This window comes from Cyanistes caeruleus, chromosome Z (genome assembly GCF_971803275.1).
Source record: "Cyanistes caeruleus chromosome Z, bCyaCae1.hap1.1, whole genome shotgun sequence".
NCBI lineage: Eukaryota > Metazoa > Chordata > Aves > Passeriformes > Paridae > Cyanistes > Cyanistes caeruleus.
Window position 1 is genome coordinate 33,977,576 of NC_141732.1, and position 20,340 is coordinate 33,997,915.

General features: G+C 40.8%; 1 protein-coding gene across 2 annotated transcripts in view; it reads left to right on the plus strand.

Annotated features, from left to right (window-relative positions):
* Nucleotides 1–660: 660 nt before the first annotated feature.
* ACO1 (aconitase 1) overlaps nt 661–20,340 on the plus strand; it is a 35,377-nt gene continuing 15,697 nt past the window's right edge. Inside the window, exons 1-6 of one of the 2 annotated variants that reach the window (XM_086866650.1) lie at nt 661–1,060; nt 12,415–12,535; nt 14,279–14,447; nt 16,546–16,683; nt 17,998–18,067; nt 18,175–18,358. In XM_086866650.1, coding sequence (XP_086722776.1) covers nt 12,439–12,535; nt 14,279–14,447; nt 16,546–16,683; nt 17,998–18,067; nt 18,175–18,358 — 658 coding nt within the window. In that variant the 5' untranslated portion in view covers nt 661–1,060; nt 12,415–12,438. Of the gene's footprint in view, nt 1,061–1,212; nt 1,645–12,414; nt 12,536–14,278; nt 14,448–16,545; nt 16,684–17,997; nt 18,068–18,174; nt 18,359–20,340 lie in introns of those variants that run through there. The other variant, XM_023944422.2, reaches the window with a different exon arrangement.

The following is a 20,340-nucleotide window of genomic DNA, read 5'->3' on the forward strand; positions in this document are numbered from 1 at the left end:
CATTGTCTAAGCGTGTGAAAGTCTGGGGTCTTCCAGCTGAGTCACTGGCTCCTGTTGTGTTTCTCAGTGTCTGCTCACCTGTCTGGGCCACAGGGTCCTGCACTCTTTGTTGGGTCAATGCCAGTTCCTGGCCTGTTCTGGCTCCTGCTATCCAGGGATCAACGTGCAGCTCCCACTGCAGCTGCACCCCAACTACTTGCACTGAATGAATTCCTCAACATTATTCAGCCTCAAACGGTATATTGATCTACTGGGAACATGCTGGACACTGATAAACTCTCCCTGGCACTCAGTTATGGGGGTGATGTAAATTATGTCCTCGAGGATGTCCTCTACTCTGGTATTGCTCCTTAATATTGACGTCATGATATTGATCTTGACCAGCCTGTAAGTAACAGCCTGTTTCTGCCAACAGACAGGCCAATCAGCTCTCCCTCTGCCAAGAGAAACAACAGGAGGTCCCACTCCTGTTGCACTGCCACGAGGATGGGGATGACACCTGCGTGGCAGGTGGTGTCCCGAGCAGCACCTGTTCGCTTCCGGGCCCAGGTTTCCCTGACAGCACCTCTGGACTCATCCGAAGCCTGGTCGAGCGTTCGGGCTGTGAGCACGTGGAGCACTTACGGCCGCCACAAGGCACATCACTGCCCACACCCCGCTGACCATGTCACGGTGCCAGCAGCAGATCTGCCCTTGACCTCGGTACCACCCCTCCTACCCACCCCTCCATACTCACAGCACTCCCTCTCCTCCTCCTACATCCAGGGAAAGAGGCTGGCCGATGAAAGCGGCAGCTCTCTGCAGGGTCAGGGCTGTGGGTGGGAAGGGGAAGCCCGCCCGCATCGCGCCCCCGCCGCCCAGCTGGCCATCCCTAGCTCGTTCGTTCGTCCGTCCTCCCTCCCTCCCTTCCCGCCTCCCTCTCGGGCGCTGGCGGCCATCCCGCCGCCGCTCCGGCCTTGGGGCGCGGGGCGGAGCCCGCCCGCCACCGCCCCTTCCCTCTCCCTGCGCCCGGCGGCCCCTGACGGCGAGCGGCGGCGGTCGTCTGTGCTCCTCGCTCCCGGTGAGTGCGGGCCCCGCCGCCCCGCTTCTCTCCCGCCCGGCACCGGCGGCTCGGCTGCCTGCGAGCCGCTTCCCCGGGCGCGGCGTGCCCGTTCCCGGCGGCGGCGGGGAAGGTGGCGGGGTGGACCCTCGGGGCAGAGCTGGGACGGGCGCGGGCCCGGGCGGAGGGCGGGGACCGCGGCTAGCAGGGCCCGGCGGCAGGTCGGGGGATCCTGCCGTCTCCCGGCCCCGGCTCCTGCGGTGGGGGCTGGAAAGGCTCACTGGATGCTGCGGAGGGAAGGCGGCTGCGGCGGAGCAGCCCCTGCGAGGCACCATCTCGTAGCTGCGGCGGCAGCAGCAGCAGAGGCGGGCTGTGCGGCCCCCGCCGCCGCTCCGGGCCCCGGCTGGCGAAATCGCCTCTCTCCAACACCAGGCTTGGGGCCGGCTCACAGCGGGCACACGGGCGGCTTTTGCGAAGCGGAGAAACAGGAATAGATTTAGCTCGAGAAGAGTGGACGTGGAAGAGGAGTTGAGCCGCTCTGTCCTTATGCAGAGGAAGCTTTAACATTGATTTTCCTCCTGGAACTACTCGAGCCTTGTCTCTAGGTATTTCAGTAGTGTCTAAATAGTAGAGGATAGTGTAAATTATACATATCAAGCACACAGCAACTCCTCTGTGTTGCAAAACACCTCGGTAGATCTGCAGTGTAAGTGGGGCAGGGAAGGGATGGAAGAAAATAACTGGAAGGTGATGCCTAGAAAGTGTCAGGTTTTAATAATTTTGGGTGACAAAATAATCTTTTTCATGTTCGTGGCACAGACAGGTGCAGGTGCAGAAGTTCTGTAACAGTCCCGGAGGTTGTAGAACAGATGCAGGTGTTTGCCTTCTAATTTAACTTTGAACGGTGGTGGTGGCAATGCCCATTTTCAGTAACTGGATCAGGTATATGTTTGGATTGGTCCCTGTTTATGTTCAGGATATTTCCATGTTTCAAAACATCACCACAGTACCCATTTATTTTTTAACTGGAGGTTGTGCTTTGGTATTTAGTTTCCACCTCTAAAGCTAGTGAAGGTGGGGGGAGGGTGGATAAAGGGGAAGATGGAGAAGTCTGGACTTTAGCGTTTTTTAGTATCAGCAGGAAACTTGGTTTAAAACAGAGGATTCTCTCTCTAAACAGTTGGAATTGAATTAATATCTCTGAGCACTCGGCACAGTTGCTATTGTTCAGACTGGCTTTATCAATCCACAAAACCGAAGCAAAGGAAGACCACCCTAGAGAAATATTAACACTGGAATGTTTATTTAGTAATGCTTTGCTTAAAAGCAATTGTATTTCATCAGAATGTCCTAATAAACTTCTGGGGATTGTTACTGCTTCAAAGAATGTAAGAGGAGTGTAATGGGCATTGAGTAGGAAGTGCAGCTGAGTCCTGTGCCTTCCAGGATCTGTGGTGTGTGTGGAGTATCAATACTTTACCCATCCCAGACTTTATAAGATAGAGGAAATTCCTGGAGAAGCTTTCCATGTAAAAAGAAGTCTGGTCACCTAGCAGAGCTTTACATGCACACTATTGCTGTATTGAAAAGACTGTTGGGCTTTCAAACTGCAGGTTTTTTGTCATATCTTATTTGTAATTTAGCACTTTTCTTTCTCTCTGGTTGTCTTTGGCCAGAGGATGTTACACTCCAACTTTGATATTATCTGGTGAAGTTTTTATAGTAATGGTGGAAGAGTCAAAACGATAAATGCAGAAAATTAGAGAAGAAATAACATTTGAATAGTAAGAAATGGAACAAATCTCTTTTGCAAATGTTCTCCAGCACAGACTCTCACTGTAGGATTGTAAAGGAGAGTAAGAGCTGGAAATTTGCTCCCTCATTGGAACAACAATCCATTTAAGCTAAGTGAAAAGATGTGAATTGAAGAGTGGTCCCTTTGTGTCTTGAAATATAGAGAAGGTAGGGAGGAGTTTTAATTGTGTGAAAAGGAGATAATTCTTTTTACAGGGCTTTTTCCTTCACTGCTGCCTTAGGGATTGGTTAATTCAGAAGATTTTCTCTAGGTATTTGGCACTTCCTTGAAAGAACTGGGACGTCCCACAGCTGTAGGGTCAGGACTTCATAAGCTTGTGAAAGAGGGTGTTAATTTTGGTTGTTTGGGGGGTTTATTTGCCTACCCTTTCTGTGTGAAAACTGTTATGAAAAAATTGATTTAAAAATGTTTAGTGGAACTTAATTTGCCTCCCCAGAGAGCTTGGCCAGTAATATCTGCTAACAGCTAGTTTGAATTTATGAAATTGCATCAGACACACACTTGTTCTCCTTACAGACTGAAGCTGTGGGTGTTTGAAAGCTGGATTCATGTACACAAATAGTTGAATAGTGTCTGAGATTGCAGGTAGCAGGTTTTGGTGTGAGAAAATTATCTTTATTTCCAGACCACAAATTCAGGATTTTCCTCTCATTAGTTCTTCATCCTGAAAGGAATCCTTCCGCCTACATATCTTCAGTACTTCTGAAACAGTTCAGATTTCAAGTTACAGAAAAGAAGTTTTCAAGGTGCAGAGAGAGCAGTTTCTAGAGCTGGTTTAATAGTAATGGCATGAGTACAGAGCTGATTCACAATACTCTCATTTTGTTTGCCTTTCCCATGCACCTCTGCTTCGTTTCTTCACCCTTCACAGGAGTCTTTTGAAACTAACAGACCAATACAGAGATGTCTTTTAATCCTGCCTTTTGAAGTTGAACCAAAATTTCAGACCAAAATGTTCTGTATTCCAGACTTCTTGCAGCATTTCCATGTTGGTTTTGTATTTTATCTAACTAATATTGAAAGCTAGGTCTTTGTTAAAACTGGTCCAAGCCGCATATTTGTTAATGAACAGTCTAAGAGTACTAGCGTAAGGTTAAAAAGCAGCAACTTTGTATAGGGGTAGGAAGTAGGTTAAAGTTCAGAGTTGCTCTTTCAGAGTTGGGAAAAAAAATTTCAACACTTAATTTTTTGGTGCTTGGTAGTCTCCAGATAAGTTTCCTTTTATTCTCGGGTGTAACACTGCTCATTTTCCTGTAGCAAAAAAAGGAAGATTAGTCTCTACTTTTATGTGGGACACTCAGTGATGAGTGGGCTGACAAAGCATTCCCTTAACACTCACACCTGCTTAATTATGATCTGGATTTTGTTAAGACTAGATTGCATTTCAGAGGCTGAGAGCACACTACAAACGTGTATGTGTCTGGGTTACCAAAGGCTGGTGAGATCTATATGAGAGAAATGCTTTGACTGTCCCTCTAAGCTGTAAGTGCACAATACCTGTGTTGAAGTGAGGGAAGAGGTAGCATTTGGCTTTCTGGAGGGATGACTTGGAAGTATTTAATATCTGCATTTTGGAACTGGGCATGCGTCTAAACTTCCAGCTCACTTGGAGCTGGGGTTACTTTAAGACCTCAATGTTTGATTTCACAAACTTGATCTCTGACCTAAACTTTAAGTTCCAATATGTATGATACAGCATTGCCAACAAAGTGAAAAGGTCAGAATACTTATGACAGATTATGAAATGCACAGATTATGGGAATATGCAATTAGCTACCTGTTCAGTCTTTTGGAAGTTTAACACTTTATGGATCTGAATAAATATGAATTTTAGCATTGCAGACAAAAGTTTCAAGCAGCAGGAGAAATCAGGAACATCTGCAATTCAAAGCTCTGTTTGTTCCAGTACAGTGTTCCTCTTGAGCATTAAAGTTGAAAAGGGTTCCCTGAAACTTTGCTTAGAGATTGTTTAAGAAACCCTCCTTTTTATATTACTGCATTTTTTCCAGTGTGGAATGTAGTTTATTCCGGTGGAATAGTTGCCCAGTCATCGAATTTTAAGTGGACTTCTCTTTAAGGATCTATGTGTAATGACTGACTTTTCTATGTAACAAAGAAACACAAAGATTGTTTCTCCTGTCTCTTTAACCACTGAAATCCCCTCACTGCCAGTTAGCAGCAATGCAACAGTGTATATTTGTTACATAGTGGCCTTATCTGCCACAGGTAGAGTAAGTGTTAAATAATAAGAGCTTCTCTAAATCAAAACAAGAAACTTGTGTTTGTTGCAACAGTAATTGCACTCATCTGTTCTTTGTACATCCAAAAGTAATTATAGCATTTTTTATTTTTATAAAACAAGAATCTGCTTGTTCTGGTGTTGAAGTCTATCCAAATGCTGGGGGCATGTGTGGGCTTGAGGTTTTTTTTTTTTTTTTTTTTTTTTTTCTTATGGTTTGGTTGGGTTTTTGCCATTTTTTGGTGGAAAGGTGGGGGTCTTTTGTTGTTGTGTTGTCACATGTCTGGTTATCTCTGTCTGTCAATTTACCCAGTATAACAAAAACATTTTTATTAGGCAACTAAATATTTAAACTAAAAAAAAAAATCCTGCCACAAAAATGTATTTATTTGGATTTTCTTTCTAAACTGACTTGAATTATGGATAGATTTACTTATTGAAGTTTTGCTGCTTGAAACATCTGACTGATACTGAAGAGGTTGCCTTTCCATGTCAAAAACGCAGAGTTTTGTCAACATGCTTAACATGGATATTCTCCCTCCTCAGTTTCTGGGCAAGTTTGTCAAATACAGAACATGGTGTAGTTCCAATATGATGGAAGTTCCTACATGCTGGACATGCTTAGAGATATTTATTCATGGCTATGCCATCTATGACTTAGGTAAACTAGAATTAGTCATCAACTTTTCTAATGGAGGCCCCCTGCTGAGTAGAATGTGAACCCATGAGAAGAGCTATGTAAGTTTAAGAGGCTCCGGGGAATTGAGCAATAGTGTTTAATTTAAAAAGTGCTGTTCAGCTGTTTGTAACAGCTAGTAATCTCACAAAGTGCATGCTCAATGTTGTGATGAAGAGCTTATAAATCAGTAGCCTGATGCCCTGACGCAGCTCTGCTTAGATTTTGAAGTTGCTTGCTTTTGCTATTTTGGAGGTGCTTATTGCAAACTTGGCAGCTAAGTACAGTTACATACAGTGGAAGTCATTTGAGTGGACAAAATCAAGGGAAATAACTTGTGGATATAGGAGTGGTAATTGCAACAGAAAGTGGTAAGATCAGATTCAGCATGGATGAAAAATGTTGCATTTTCCAAGCAAGGCCATGGATGTTGCCTAGGTCCTGCCTTTCTTATCACCTAGCGAGGACTTTAACAATGGTGGATCTGTCAGCTCACCTCTTTTTTCCCCAGTTTCCAGTTGGAAGTTTCATCACAGAAACATGAAATTTTTCATGTTTCTTTCCTGCAAGTACCAGCAAGTCCGAGCCTTCACCTTTTTCTTGATGACTGTTAAAACTGCGTCTTTGCTTTGCCAAAGTGTAATCTTTTTTAGCATTTCTAGAGTCTGGTAAAATGTTCAAATGAAACTACTTCTTTGCTGAGTGTGTGCCTCCCAGCAATGACATGGAATTTATCCACATTTCAGAAAAGAGAGCAGTAAATATTACTTGAAATCTCTTCTAGTTAAAATTCTAGGTGTTTAGTTTTAGGAAGAGATGCCTAAAATTAACCTCTTATTATTAAAAACGTAGGCACCCTTTGTTATTTGGAAAGACAGCAATTAAGAAACCAAAGGTGGAGTAGAAAAAGCAATTGTGAAAACATGTTTCTCCAAGTGAGATTAAATATATGTCTGTACTAAAATGCTCAGTAACCATGGCTGTTCTCTTCCTACTTTATGGCCTGAAGCTTAGACAGAAGTTGTCTCATGCAGAGCTTTTTTTCCTTTCTGCAGGTCAAACAATCTGTGTCTTTGGTTTGTCATCGGGTACTTCTGTAATAAATGTGGTTATTACTAATCATGAGTCTTTTGTAAATATTTGTGTCATGTACTACAGAAAGAGCATGGTTTACTGTCAGCATGCATGTAGGAAACTACTCCGTATGCTACAGTCTTCTCTTTTTCTGGATGGTGAGAGATGAGTGGGATGCTCTCATATCCCTAAGAGGCTCCAAAACAATACATACTGTTGATTGTATGAATCTGTTTACAAGTCAAAGAGTGTAAGTGCAGGTCTTACGAGGTAAGACCGCTGCTTTTAGTCTGACTGGCTGTGTTCAATTTTACCTTCAATTCTAGAGAGAATAGTATGCCATACAGTGGTATCTAGAACAGTTTTCTGACTTTTTCTCAGGTATAGTAAGAGGCTAAATAATTTTTTTCCCTCTCTATGATCTTCATGAGATAATTTCTGCAAGTGCAAAATTACTGGATATATTATGATGTCTTTTTCAATTCCATTATTTCAGTGAAATTTATTTGTTGTTTTTGTTCCAAGTTATGCAACTGCTTGAAAGGGGTCTGAAGGAGAGTCAAAGAGTCACAGTCAGTCAAGAATGTGCTTTAAACTGAACCAAATCCTTTTCCAATCAATGTTGTTGTGATGTGAGTAGGACTGTGTTTATGTTAGATAATCAGAAAGGTACAACAACTGTAGATTTGAAAGCACGCACACAACATATGTTGAAGTCTTCTGTGAATTTTTTTTTTTTAAGATAAGATTTTAAGTTAACTACTTAAATCCTTTTTATGGAGATACACATGAGACTTAAATGCACTTTGAATGTATCTGATGTAGTTGATGAACAAATAAGGGAAGAAAAGGAAAGAGAATGGACAAACACCTTTTTCCGTCTGTCGCCTTGGACTTGTGCATGTTTCTTATGTCAGGATCATCAAATTGTGTGTCCTTCAGGACACCACAGAGGTTCCCAAAGATAGTATAACCAGTAGGCATCTTTGCAATGAGCTTTTGGTGCTAGTGAATGTCTGAGGTCTCATGGTAAAGGTTTGCTGGCACACTCAATACAGATTAAGTGAGAAGTGTTGTACTAAGATTTTGTCTGTTCAAAAGCTTTTTTAGAGTATCACAGTGTAAAACTTATGTTTCTAGAGAAATTTAAACTGTCCTGTGTCTAGGGATACAAATAGCAAGAGACAGCTGTTGTGGCCAAGGGTTCATTCTCTACCCTAAAGGACAAGATGTTGCATTTACAAAAAACAGCTTTCTTTTTTTTTTCATATCTGGAAAGTTATGGCCTTATCCAAATAAATTTGCCCCTCCCGGTATTTATGGTTACAATCTTTCAGTACTTCTTCGAGGGAGAGGGGAAAAAGCAGAAATCACACTTTGTGTGGTGAGCTGATGTGCAGTCTGGGTGAATTGAGTTGTATTCTAACAAGAGATTGAGTGTGGTGGCACAGTAGTAAGCTACTGCATTGATGTAATAAGCTGCATTGATGTAACAAGGTGAGTGGAAAAACAATATTGATAGGGAGTTCAGATTCAAAGGTGATCAGCATTAGTATGGGCCAGATTGTGGGTGTTCTCAGAATTTTAATAGTAGGCACCAAGGAAGGGCAAAAATAAGGCTGTTATTTGTCTGGTACACTTCATACAAGTCATGCAACCCCTTTAAGAAGGCTCCAGTACCCTGAGATTAGCACAATTGGTCCGAGCATGGCACTAATAATGCCAGGGTTATGGATTAGAACAACATATGGGCCATTCACTTGGACTTGATGATCCTTGTGTGTCCCTTCCAACACATTCTGTGAGTGTGTCAGTAATGAGATGCTCCTTTTAAAATCCTATTCTGCATTTTCAAGTTCGAATAATCCACATTTCTTTATGTAATTGCCACACAAACAGTTTTAAGCTTGTTGGTCAGAACATAAGTGGTTTTTTTTTGGTATGTCTGAACAGATATTGAGGTGGACATGTACTGGCCATGGTCAGTGCATGTGATCCTGCATGTTGCACCAGTTCCAGGCAGGCAAATATCTGCTCCCCCATGTTTGCAAATTTACATTTCAGTGCCCGCAAAACATGAATAAATACTCTGTTCTGCAATCACAAGTTAACCTGTATCAACTTAAGAAAAAAGTTAACCATCTATCACAAGGATGACTTTAAACGTTTTGGTGTACTCAGTGTGCGGAGTATTGCCCCCTGACTTCTTATTGGCAAATTACTAGTTCAGAGTTATGTCCTGTGGCCACTTGGTTTATAATTTACTGTGTGGAAATAGTAGTTGGTATGACTGATGCTTCCCTGGATCTGTGACATTTGCTACAGCAATGCTGCCAGCTGGTATTTTTTTCCTAGAGATTTTACCTCTTTTGAGGTATTTCTGAATGGCTTCCAGGTTCGTAGCAGTGTTGTTCATATCAGTGTGACCAGGCAGATGAAAATAACTTGTGATTAGTCCTTGGTCAGCCCACAGTTTGGCTTATTTATGTAACTCACTGATGAGAGGAGATTTGTACTACAGTATCTCATACTGTGAACTAAAAGACCTCTGTTCAGCAAAGAGGGTGATATCTGGTAATGTTAACACATAGATAATGTGTCATAACACCTTGAATCTCTGCTGCAATTTGCCAAGACATGGACTCGGATGGAAAAATTTCGAGCTGCAATTTATACTTGGATGACAATATGTGAACTGAGTACAGTGGACTCATGGTCATATCAAATTAATGATCTGCTTTATCTGTCAGGGGATATCCGAATATTTTCTATCTACAGCTACTCTTAGATTTTCCCATGAGAAATTGATATGCATAAAATAAAGTTCTCATAGTGGAATGCAAAAAAGTAAATCTTAACAGGAGGGTAGCTGGCAAGAAGAGGAAGGAAGAAATTAATTTTGATCATGTTCAGTTATAGAAGCAGAGAGTTTGCTTAGAGGAATAGTTAGTAGTTCATGCTGTTTAAAGATCATGACACCTAAAACTTTAGGGGCTTGTGTACAGGGTGAGTATCTGCAAAGCTGGGAAGAGAAGTTCCAGAAAATAATTTGTCAATGGAAATATGAGAGGTGATACATTTGAGGTTGTGTGTGTGTGTTTCCAGTCTGTTCATTTGCCAACATTCCAGCTTCCCTGGGCATTCAGCTTTTTATCTAGAAACATTGCTCTCTTCAAAAGAATGCTGGAAATTTTTCTTTCTCTTATGTTATCTTGCTGCTTTACACCATGGACCTTCTTTTGTTACCATTTCTCTATTTCTCCTTGGTTGTCTTCAAAATACATCAGTTTTGAAATTTTGAAAACGCTGGAATACTTTAAAAATCCCCCATAAATACGTTCCACATAGTAGTATTTTCTGAACATTCCATGAAACTGAGATAAATTAATTTTTTGGCCTTGCTTTGTCTGTTTTTAACAAATACTGGACTTTATGCATCCTTTTGCACCAGTCTCCAAGGTTTACCATGTGTATCTCCTGCCTTCTTGTGAGTTTTCTTGTTTGAAAAACTGAGGCAAGAGAAGATAATGTTACTTGAGTGAAGGTAGGAGCAGTACTCTGGGAAAACACCAACAAGACCTGGAAATCAGGCCTGTGATTATCTCTCTTCTAAAAAAAATTTAATCATGACTGGGAATATTGCCAGGCACTGCAAGAGAATTGTTCTCACTGTTTAATTGTTAGCCTGATCCTTGGCATATGTTGGCCTAAGCCAAAGCTTCCAGAAGAGACTTGGGCAGAGTTCAGGTCTTCATTGTGTCCTAGGAAGTGTTCCATTAAGTAGTTTGCATATGGTTAACCTCTTCTGGACATTAAGAGCTATTTCTGTAGTGAATTTAAGCCACTTTCTGCTAGCTGGTCTTGATATGGGGAATATCTCAGGGTTCTTTAACTTCTGTATGTGAACCTAAGGGACCTTGGTCTCAGAGGAATGCTTTATCCAGCAAACCATTAAGCCACAAAAACTAGTAAATCAGTAAGGAGCAAAACAATAGAAAAAGAAAATATCTCAAACTAAAATGATGTTTACAATAGAGACTATGTAAATTTTCTTTTTGGTGGTGACCCTAACAAATCTTCCTGAAATTAGGAAGGTTCTTTTTGCCTCTGATAGCATTTGTAATCTTAGTCTATAATACTTTCTGTCTCAAAACAATAGTGTTTTCTGGTTTTGTTTAATTGTTTTTAATTTTGAATGCAAGTGTCCGTTTAGCTTTAAACCAATGCCACTTCTGTTGGTTTTGGCTGGGATACAGGTAATTTTTTCCCTTAATAGCTAGTATGGGGCTGTGTTTTGCGTTTGGAACACTGGAACAGTGTTGATAACACAGGGATGTTTTAGGTCCTGCTGAGCAGGGCTTACACAGAGCCAAGGCCTTTACTGTTCCTCACCCATCCCACCAGTGAGGAGGCTGGGGGTGTGAAAAGATCTGGGAGGGGACACAGCTGGGACAGCCGACCCAAGGGGTATCCCACAGCATGTGGCATCCTGCTCAGCATATAGAGCTGTAAGGAGAAGGAACAGGGAGATGTTCAGGGTTATGGTGCTTGTCTTTCCAAATTGCTGTGAGATGTGATGGGGCCCCGCTGTCCTGGAGATGGCTGAGCACCTGCCTGCCCATGGAAGAGGTGGATGAATTCCTGGTTTTGTTTTGCTGGCAGGTCTAGCTCTTGCATTATCTATCAAACCATCTCTATCTCAACCCATTAATTTTTTCAATTTTGTTGCTCTGATTCTCTTCCTTTTCCCACCAGAAAGGAGTGAGGGAGTAGCTGTGGGTGCTGACTGGGGTTAAGCCACAACACATTTAAGAAATGGGACTATGTTATCATGGTGGTTTGTGAATCAGAAATGACTGTCTAGAAACAGCATAGAGAAAAGAATAATGAAGACACTGAATTTCCTTTGTGAAATTGTGTCCAGAGAAGGGTAACAAAGATGGTGAAGGGGCTGGAGCACAGGTTCTGAAGAGGTTGTGAGGAGTGTCTGAGAGAGCTGTGGTTGTTTAGACTGGAGAAAAGGAGGCTCAGGGGAGACCTTACCAACTCTCTACAACTCCCTGAAAGGAGGGTGTAGCCAGGTGGGGTCAGTCTCTTCTCCCAGGCAGCCAGTGACAGGATGAAACATGTTCTCAAGCTGTACCAGGGAAGGTTTATATTTGATACTAGGAAAAAATTATTCCATCATTGGAATAGGCTACCCAGGGATTCGATGATGGATTCATCATCAAAATGTGTGTGGATGTGGCACTTGAAGACATGGTTTAGTGGTGGATATGGTGGTGCTCAGTGAATAGTTGGACTCAATCTTAGATGTTGTTTCCAGCTTTCAGGACTCTATGGTTCTAAACTGTGTGGTGTATCTGTATTTTTCAATACTCCTATCTCCCTTCAGACCTTTTACCTCTGAAGGATGTGTTACAAGTAGATTTGTGGTGGAAGGTGAATGACTGACAGTACTTTTTTCTCTGGTACAGGCCTTTGTGTATGGGATAGATATATTAAAGACATGTGGGACATGTACTTTGTATGCAGGACAGATGTCATGAAAATTTTCTCTCTTGTTTTAGGGACACTAACGGTCTTCAACAGCCATGAGCAACCCTTTTGTACGGATTGTGGAGCCACTGGACCCAAAACAGCCTCTTAAGAAATTCTTCAATCTGAGCAAATTGGAAGATGTGAGATATGGTATGTTGACAGCATAAAAGAAGCATTGGATTTTGTTAACACTGATGAACAGAACCTGAACAGACTTTGTTACATTAGATATAATTGGTCTCTGGAGAGAACTACGAATTCAAAAGGCAGATCTTGAAAACAAAATTTTAGCAAAATCTAATTCTTGAAATTTAGAATGACAGAAATACTGTCAAGATAGTATTTTCTCAGCATACTGTGCACTCAGCAGTCTTGTTTTTCCTGAGTGGATGAGGAGAACTAGGCAAAACTAAGAGCCCAGGTTTTCTTATACTGCTAAAGGCTGGAAAGGATCTGCCACTCATATGTATGACTGAACCAATCAGAAAGACTTTTCAGCTTTAGAAACAATAGTGGCTAGAGAATCCTTTCTCAAGAGGCTTTTTCTGTAGTTCCTCTGACATTTCCCAAATCTTTCAGTGGTACTGGTAAAAGTCTTAGTGTCTGTGCCATTGACTTAGAAAGTGAGTATTTATAGGTTAGAGTTGTGGTGGGGGGGTTGGTGTTTCAAAGGAAAACAGGTGACTAAGGAGAATTCCGGGAACAAGAGGAGGAACATTTTCTTTGGATGTGGCAACACATATCTATTACAGGCTCCAGTAAATGAGCAGTCAATTAGTGTCAGTCAGTCTTGGTGGGTGAAAAGCAGAGAAGAGCCTTAAGGAATAGACAAATTCACATATGGTGTTACCAATTGATCCATTCCAGGATTCCAAGAGTGATAACCTCCAGATTCTTTAAAGAAAGAAGGACGCAATTCTCACTATCCAGCATAAAAGAGGAATAGGTTTTCAAGGAAGGGCAGGAGGCAATTCTAAATAAACCCAAAACAACAACAGTAACAATAACTTGCAAAACTCTCCAAAGAACAAAATCACCCAAAACAAAACCCCCAACAATAACCAACCCAAATTGTTCTGAATAACTATGTCTTTAATAATAGTGGGTTGTTTTTTTTTTGGTTTTTTTTGTTTTTTTTTTTTTACAATGAAGTCTCACTGTGATTAAGTCACTTTTATGTCTTGGGGGCTAGCCCTGTGTAGAAGGTTGGAACAAACTTCTCAGAAGTATGTAAATAATGTAAATATTCTGACAGGCGATCAAACAGCTCTCATTGAAGTGGACCAGAGGAGGAGGGACTGAGACATGTTTGGGTTTTTTCTTCACATGCATTCCTTGTAGTAGAGCTGTCAGGACTGCTCCAATAGTATTTTGTGTCATCTTCTTTAAATATTTCTAATTTGAAGTAAAAGAAGATTAATAGATGTGCAGTTTGACTTTCACTTGGTTTGAGCTTCAATCTCTTGAGATGAAGAGACTGCATACACCACTAAAGCTGTGCTTTCCAACATGGCCAGTAGAAAACTATGCTTTTCCTGGCATATTTATATGTCTGTGTACAGTGACAAGAGTGAGAGCAAACTGGAGAAAAACAACGTGAGCACAGCATATTTTCAGGGTAGTTGTGCTATGGAGGGTGGAAAAGTCCCTTGGCAAAGATGCCTACTGTGTCACAGGAGGTGAGATAATAAACCTGCTGAAAGCATCAAGCGGTACAGCTCAGTTAGTACTGACCTGCTGGCAAAGCTGCAGGCTGGAAAAGGGGTTTGGATAATTGGGATAAAGCCTTGTAGGAATATGGGGAGCTGTCTGCCCCAGGCATGGAACTTTGCACTTGCTGACATATGCCCTGAGGTAAAACTTGAATTTGTTTCTTGCCTCTTACCCATGCAGCTCGCCTGCCATTTTCCATTCGAGTCCTCCTAGAAGCAGCAATCCGTAATTGTGATGAGTTCCTAGTGAAGAAAGGAGATGTTGAGAATATTCTCAACTGGAAAGTGATGCAACACAAGAATGTTGAAGTGCCATTTAAGCCTGCAAGAGTTATTCTGCAAGACTTCACGTGAGTCTGATGTTCTCCAAAGCAAGGAAGAGGGGCTTTTGAGAGTGCAGCAATGCTCAGCTTGGGGTGGAGGGGTGAGCTGAAGGGAAAAATTGCAGTGAGATATTTAGAAAAGCCTTCTTCAACTTTCCTGGATGTCATGCTACAGACAACTCTTGAAGAGGCAAGCACTCAGAATAAGAGCATTGAAAGAAATTCTTCTGAGATGGAGAAGTAAATATCTTCACAAAACTTCAAAACAGGGGAAGAAAATGGGATAATAAATTGCATCCAGCTGAGGAAGTTTGGGGTTTAGAAGTTATTCTTTGAAAGGGTGGTACTGTCTATTCTCTTTCTCACTTTCTTTTTTTTTTTTGCTTGTTTGTTTATTTGGTTTTTGGTTTGTTTTTGTTCCCTGGGGGAAGTTGCTTTCAATTTTCTACCTATTTCAGTTCTCATTTATAACCTGCATCATTACTCCCTCATTAAATCAGAATTATTATAAATATATTCTTAAATACTTCTCTGCTGCTGAAAAAATGAGCATATTATTTTTCCCAGAAATGCAAATTGAGATTCCTACCTAATGGACTCTGAAAACTGGGCCTTGTTATTGCAGTGAGTTGTCAGGTGTCCGTAATAATCAGATTACAGTTCCTGTTCAATGTGGAAAGTCAATTTTCTGGTGAAACAATAGCATTTAACTGTTCTAATACAGAATTTGACTTGGAAGTCTACTCACTGTTCTTTGTATCTTTGTCCTCTGTCTTTATAAAGTATTTCAGTATATCCATGGTAAGCCCACTGCAGCTATGCTGCCAGATGGTTTTCTTCCTCAACATCATAATATCTTAGCTGTCATACCCTCTGTTTTGCATTTTCACAGAGATTTTTGAAGTGCTAGAGACCCAGTACAGCTCAACTTTTAAAGACACTAGAAAATTTTGGCAAAACTTCAAATGAAAGAAGTGCTGATTGCCCAGCTATTTTTCATCCACTAGTTGTTGTTAATATTTTGAAAAACAGGAGCAGAGAGGAAACAGAACTTTCAAGCAAACATCGTTCCTTTTATTACTGCTCTTCTTTCTTGCCCCCTACTCCTGCTGAGTTTTAAAAATGTGCCTATAAGTCTGCACAGCAACTGCATTTCTGAAAAATGAGCTCTTGGACAGGCCTCTGAGGACCTTTTTGAAAAAGGCAGCTTCGGCAACTTTCCAAGAGCCATACAACAATTACATTCAGGTTGTCCCGGTTTAGAATTATCTAATTTCTAGTTAGGATTATTCTGTAATTATCCTGAGTTCTAAGATGGTAGAAGGAAATTTTGTCTGTCCATATCAGTTATATAACACTTGTAAGTTGGCAAAATAACTCTTCTGCTGCTTTCGTCCTACCCCACTCCCTCAAATTCCCCTAGGCAGCATAACACAGAATTTCCCATATTTCTTATAAAAAGCTTATCCTGGGATGTCAAACTGCTGAACAACATCAATTAATTGTGTCTAGGTTAGATAATGTGGCTCCTTTTTCCTGTTTATTTTTTGGTAATTTTTCAGGATTTTCAAGGTAAAATTCAGCTGGAATTAAAAAGCCCTTTTCTGCTCTTGCATAGTTTCTGGTATTTAAAAAAATTCTAATAGTTTCCTTATGGTCAGAGTTGAAAATATGAACCCATACTGCTTTGGGCTGCTCCTACAGAAATAAAGTTTTTTCAGTGGGTTGCTCATTGATGCAAGATTCTTATGAGAGTACTCTTTTTGTTTTAGCAGCCAGCAAAATCAGGTAGGCAAGTATGTAAAAGGGTTTTGCAAGCTGGTTGAGGATATCATGTTAGAACATACCTCAGTAGAAAACTGAGAATATGTGTGAAAAAAAGCATCAAAAGCTGTGTTAAAAGAAATGCTGAGAAGTTTATGATCTCTTAGATAAGTGTTGAAATGCCAGAAATTCTGGTTACAATTCATTATTTGCTTGCATTGAAAATGGAGGAGTGCAGTTTGCTTTGTATGTGACAGTAGCTGTCTGTTCTGTATCTCAGGATTAGTTTTTGGTTTTCTGGGTTTGTTTTTTTTTTCTCTTACCCAAATTGTTTCACCATGCCATTTTGTTTCTGTTGTAGTGGGGTGCCTGCTGTGGTTGACTTTGCTGCAATGCGTGATGCTGTGAAGAAACTTGGTGGGGACCCTGAAAAAATCAATCCCATCTGTCCTGCTGATCTTGTGATAGATCACTCCATCCAGGTTGATTTTAACAGGCAGTAAGAATATAATAATAACTCTTTCCTTCTTGATGGTAATAAGTAAACTAAATCCAGTTACTGATCATTAAGGTAGTTCCACTGGTGATACTGTTAGCATTTGTACTACAGAATTCCAGATATTAAGAAATTTAAAATTAGACTGTTGTATCAGCTGCAGTGAGTTGGGGGGGAGCATTTTCTCTATCTGTGATGCATCTCTCAGCTGCACAAGTCTGTACTAGATGTTTATAGAAACAGACTCATTCCAGTCCTGTGTTTATTGTACTTCTCTTTAATAATGCTGCATTATTATTAATTGCTCAGAAATGGCTTTTATCCACATACACTTTTTTGACCCCATAAGGGTTTTTAGAAAGGACAAACAATATTTCCTTTCTTGCTCACTTCTCTAAGAGTAGAGGTGATCTACACTAGGCTCAGCTCTGAGGAGCTGCTTTCTGCTTCAGTGCCTCTAAGCAGAAGCGTGAGACACCGCTTACTATGCCCCTATAAGTCCTGGAAAGAAACATAAAGCTATTTGGTCTTCAGCATGCTGAGGACGAAGATACAAAGGCTCACTAGGATTCACTAGACCCACAGTGAAATACAAGACCTTTGTATAGAGGTCCTTCTACCCTCCAAGGTGCATAAGTATGGGCCTACTGAGCTAATCTTCCAAGAAGATCCTGCAATCACATGTTTTATGGTGGTTTCCTTCCATCTTCTTGAAGTTTTTGGTATGCAGTTATTAATCATTATTTTTTGTCACAGCCTTATTTTATTTCTATTAGGCTCATTAACATATGTAAGAAAATGGAGATTTTTCTCTCATGTAAAGAACATTGACCAGATTTATGCTTCAGTTCTTTCAAACTCTGCAGACCTAAGTTAGGCAGCTGATTGAAGTGAAGAATTTGTTAAGTGTCTGCTTTGAAACACAGAGGCTTCATACAGCAGTGTACCATAGTGACAACCTTTTAAAATGAAGTCACAGGACAGTTGTGTTCCAGTTTCCTTTACTGCCTTGCTGATTGCTTCTGATTCAGGTATTGGAAAAGTCAAATTTTGCTAACATGCAGTATTGCTTTTCTCAGGCTACAACATTTAGGACTGCCAAATGTGGATTAGTATTCACATTTAAAATAAAGTTGACATATTATCTCCTAAGATTTCTTAAATCCTTTTATTGGTTGCCTAGAGTGATATTAAAATGGTGCAATAGATCAAAATTCACATTAGCTAATAAATGTTTTCTTTCAACCTCTGTGTGTATTTGACTATGAAATTCAGGTGGTACTTTTGTTTCTGACACCTGATTATTTTCACTTGCAGGTCAGACAGCTTGCAAAAAAATCAGGACCTGGAATTTGAAAGAAACAAAGAAAGATTTGAATTCTTAAAGGTATGTACTGACAAAAATAATCTTATTTGCATTGAGAAAAGTTCAGTGAATGAAAGTTCTTCCAGTACTCATGTTAAAATTTTTTACTCTAATTTGTTTTGTTTCAGTGGGGCTCTCAAGCTTTTAAAAACTTGAGGATTATTCCACCAGGCTCTGGCATCATCCATCAAGTGAACCTGGAGTACTTGGCAAGAGTGGTGATGGATCAGGATGGCTACTACTATCCAGACAGTGTGGTGGGCACTGACTCGCACACCACCATGATAGATGGCTTGGGAGTGCTTGGCTGGGGTAGGTACAACAGTCTATCATGAGCAGTCTCTGGGCTCTGGGAGCTTTATTTTGGGCTCTGGTGAGTTGACCCAGGCTGGCAGATCACCCCCACGCAATCACTTCCTCACTCCTCCTGCTAGCACAATGAGGAAAGAGAATCGTTAGTCCAAATGCAAGATTAAGCTAATGGGTAGAGACAAAGATAGTTTAAGTGAACAGGGGTAAGTGTAGGGAAAAGAAATGAAAGAAGTGATGCAAAGACAGTCAGTCACCAGCTCCCATCAGCACACCAAAGCCCAGCCAGTCTCTGGGCAATGGCTACTTTGGAAAGCCCATCTTCCTGATTAGTGCTGAGCCTGGTATTTTATGGCATGGAATATTTCATTGTTCAGCTCGGGTCAGCTATGCTGGCTGTGCCTCTCGAGTGTTTTCCCCACCCCAGCTTGCTTGCTGAAGGGCAGGGTGAGAAACAAAATGCACTGATACTGTGTAAGCACTGCTCAGCAATAGCTAAAACTCTGGTGTACTATCAATGCCAGTTTGGTTGCAAATCTAAAACATGGCACTATATGGGCTCCTGTGAAGAAAAGTTATCTCAGTGACAGCTAGACATAATTACATAGCTTAACCCCAAATGCAGCCCCAAAGTAACCTGATAAGGTCTCTTACAGTTATATAATACTTTGTAACTCAGCTCCCCTTTCTGGTAACTGCCTCAGATGATTTCTGATACATGCGTTGTTGGCTTTGTTGGGGTTTTCCCATATATTCTTTTCTATTCTGCATTTAAATCGCAAGGAAGTAGATAAGAAAAATATTAAATAAAAGAAGGGAATGGAAGTTTCACTGACCAGCCAATTTTTCTTGTGTCACTTGGTTACTTTAAAAGTGCTGAATTATCCAAAAAGTACTGTAAGTACAAATCTATTCAGTGGAAGGTGCTGAAAATGAAATCTGAATGACTAAAATATGGTCAGAGAGGACATTACGGGAAACAGAACTGTGATGTTCTAATACCAGTACTCTGCACAATATGTGCCACAGGAATAGATATAAGTAATTAATTTTTCCTTGTAGTGGTGAACTGAAATGCTTGAATTATTGAGTAAATAGGTAACTACACAATTGAAGTATTTGTGGTCATCCCACACAGCAGCAAAGCCTTCAGCTGAGCCTTTATTTTCCTGTGATATGGTGATAGGAGCACTATTGAAACAGCTGTTGTACAAATATGGAACACACTGTGTTTTTAAAGAGTATTTGCTAGCTGTTCACAAATGTGCTTGTGAAGTTCTGAGTACTACTTATGATAGAACTTCCTCTTTTTAATAACCCAGCTATACTACTGCAGCAATATTGGTTGAGTAATACTTTCTGAATCAAGGGTGAAAGAGTTCCTGGCTTAGAATACAAAGGTAAAAAAGTTCAGTGTGTCTAAAACTTGACATCTTTGTGATGTCAGTCTTTGGGATTAGATACATGTCTTATTCTGAATTTGGTTGTAGCATATGCATGGAGCCATCATTTAGATGAAGTTGTAGCACTAAAAGCTGCTTTGAGAAGTGTGACTCTTAGCCTCCTGAATATGGCAGTTTTGGCTGGACACAGTCTATAGCGTGTGTGCTCAAAATGCATACTCTTGGATCTAACATTTTTTCTGGAGGTTGGTGATGCTGAGCTCGGTTCATGACTGTCAGTGGAAGTCAGTCAGTCATGTAGACTTACTTAACTGTTTAAAAATGATTCAACAACCAGTGAAAGGAGACACATGATTGGGTATGTCACAGTATTATCTTCTAAATTTACAGAGGCATATAATTTTGAATAAAATAAATTGGAAATTATTTTTCAGAACCATTCTTAGATTTAGTGAGAAAGAGGATTGGAGTAGTGATTTGGCATTCATAAGCAGCTATTACAGGCAGTTTTTTCTAGCTCAGTATTCCTTAAGCTAAACAGAAGATAGAAGGAGATTTCAAAGCAGAAGATAAATATGTGAG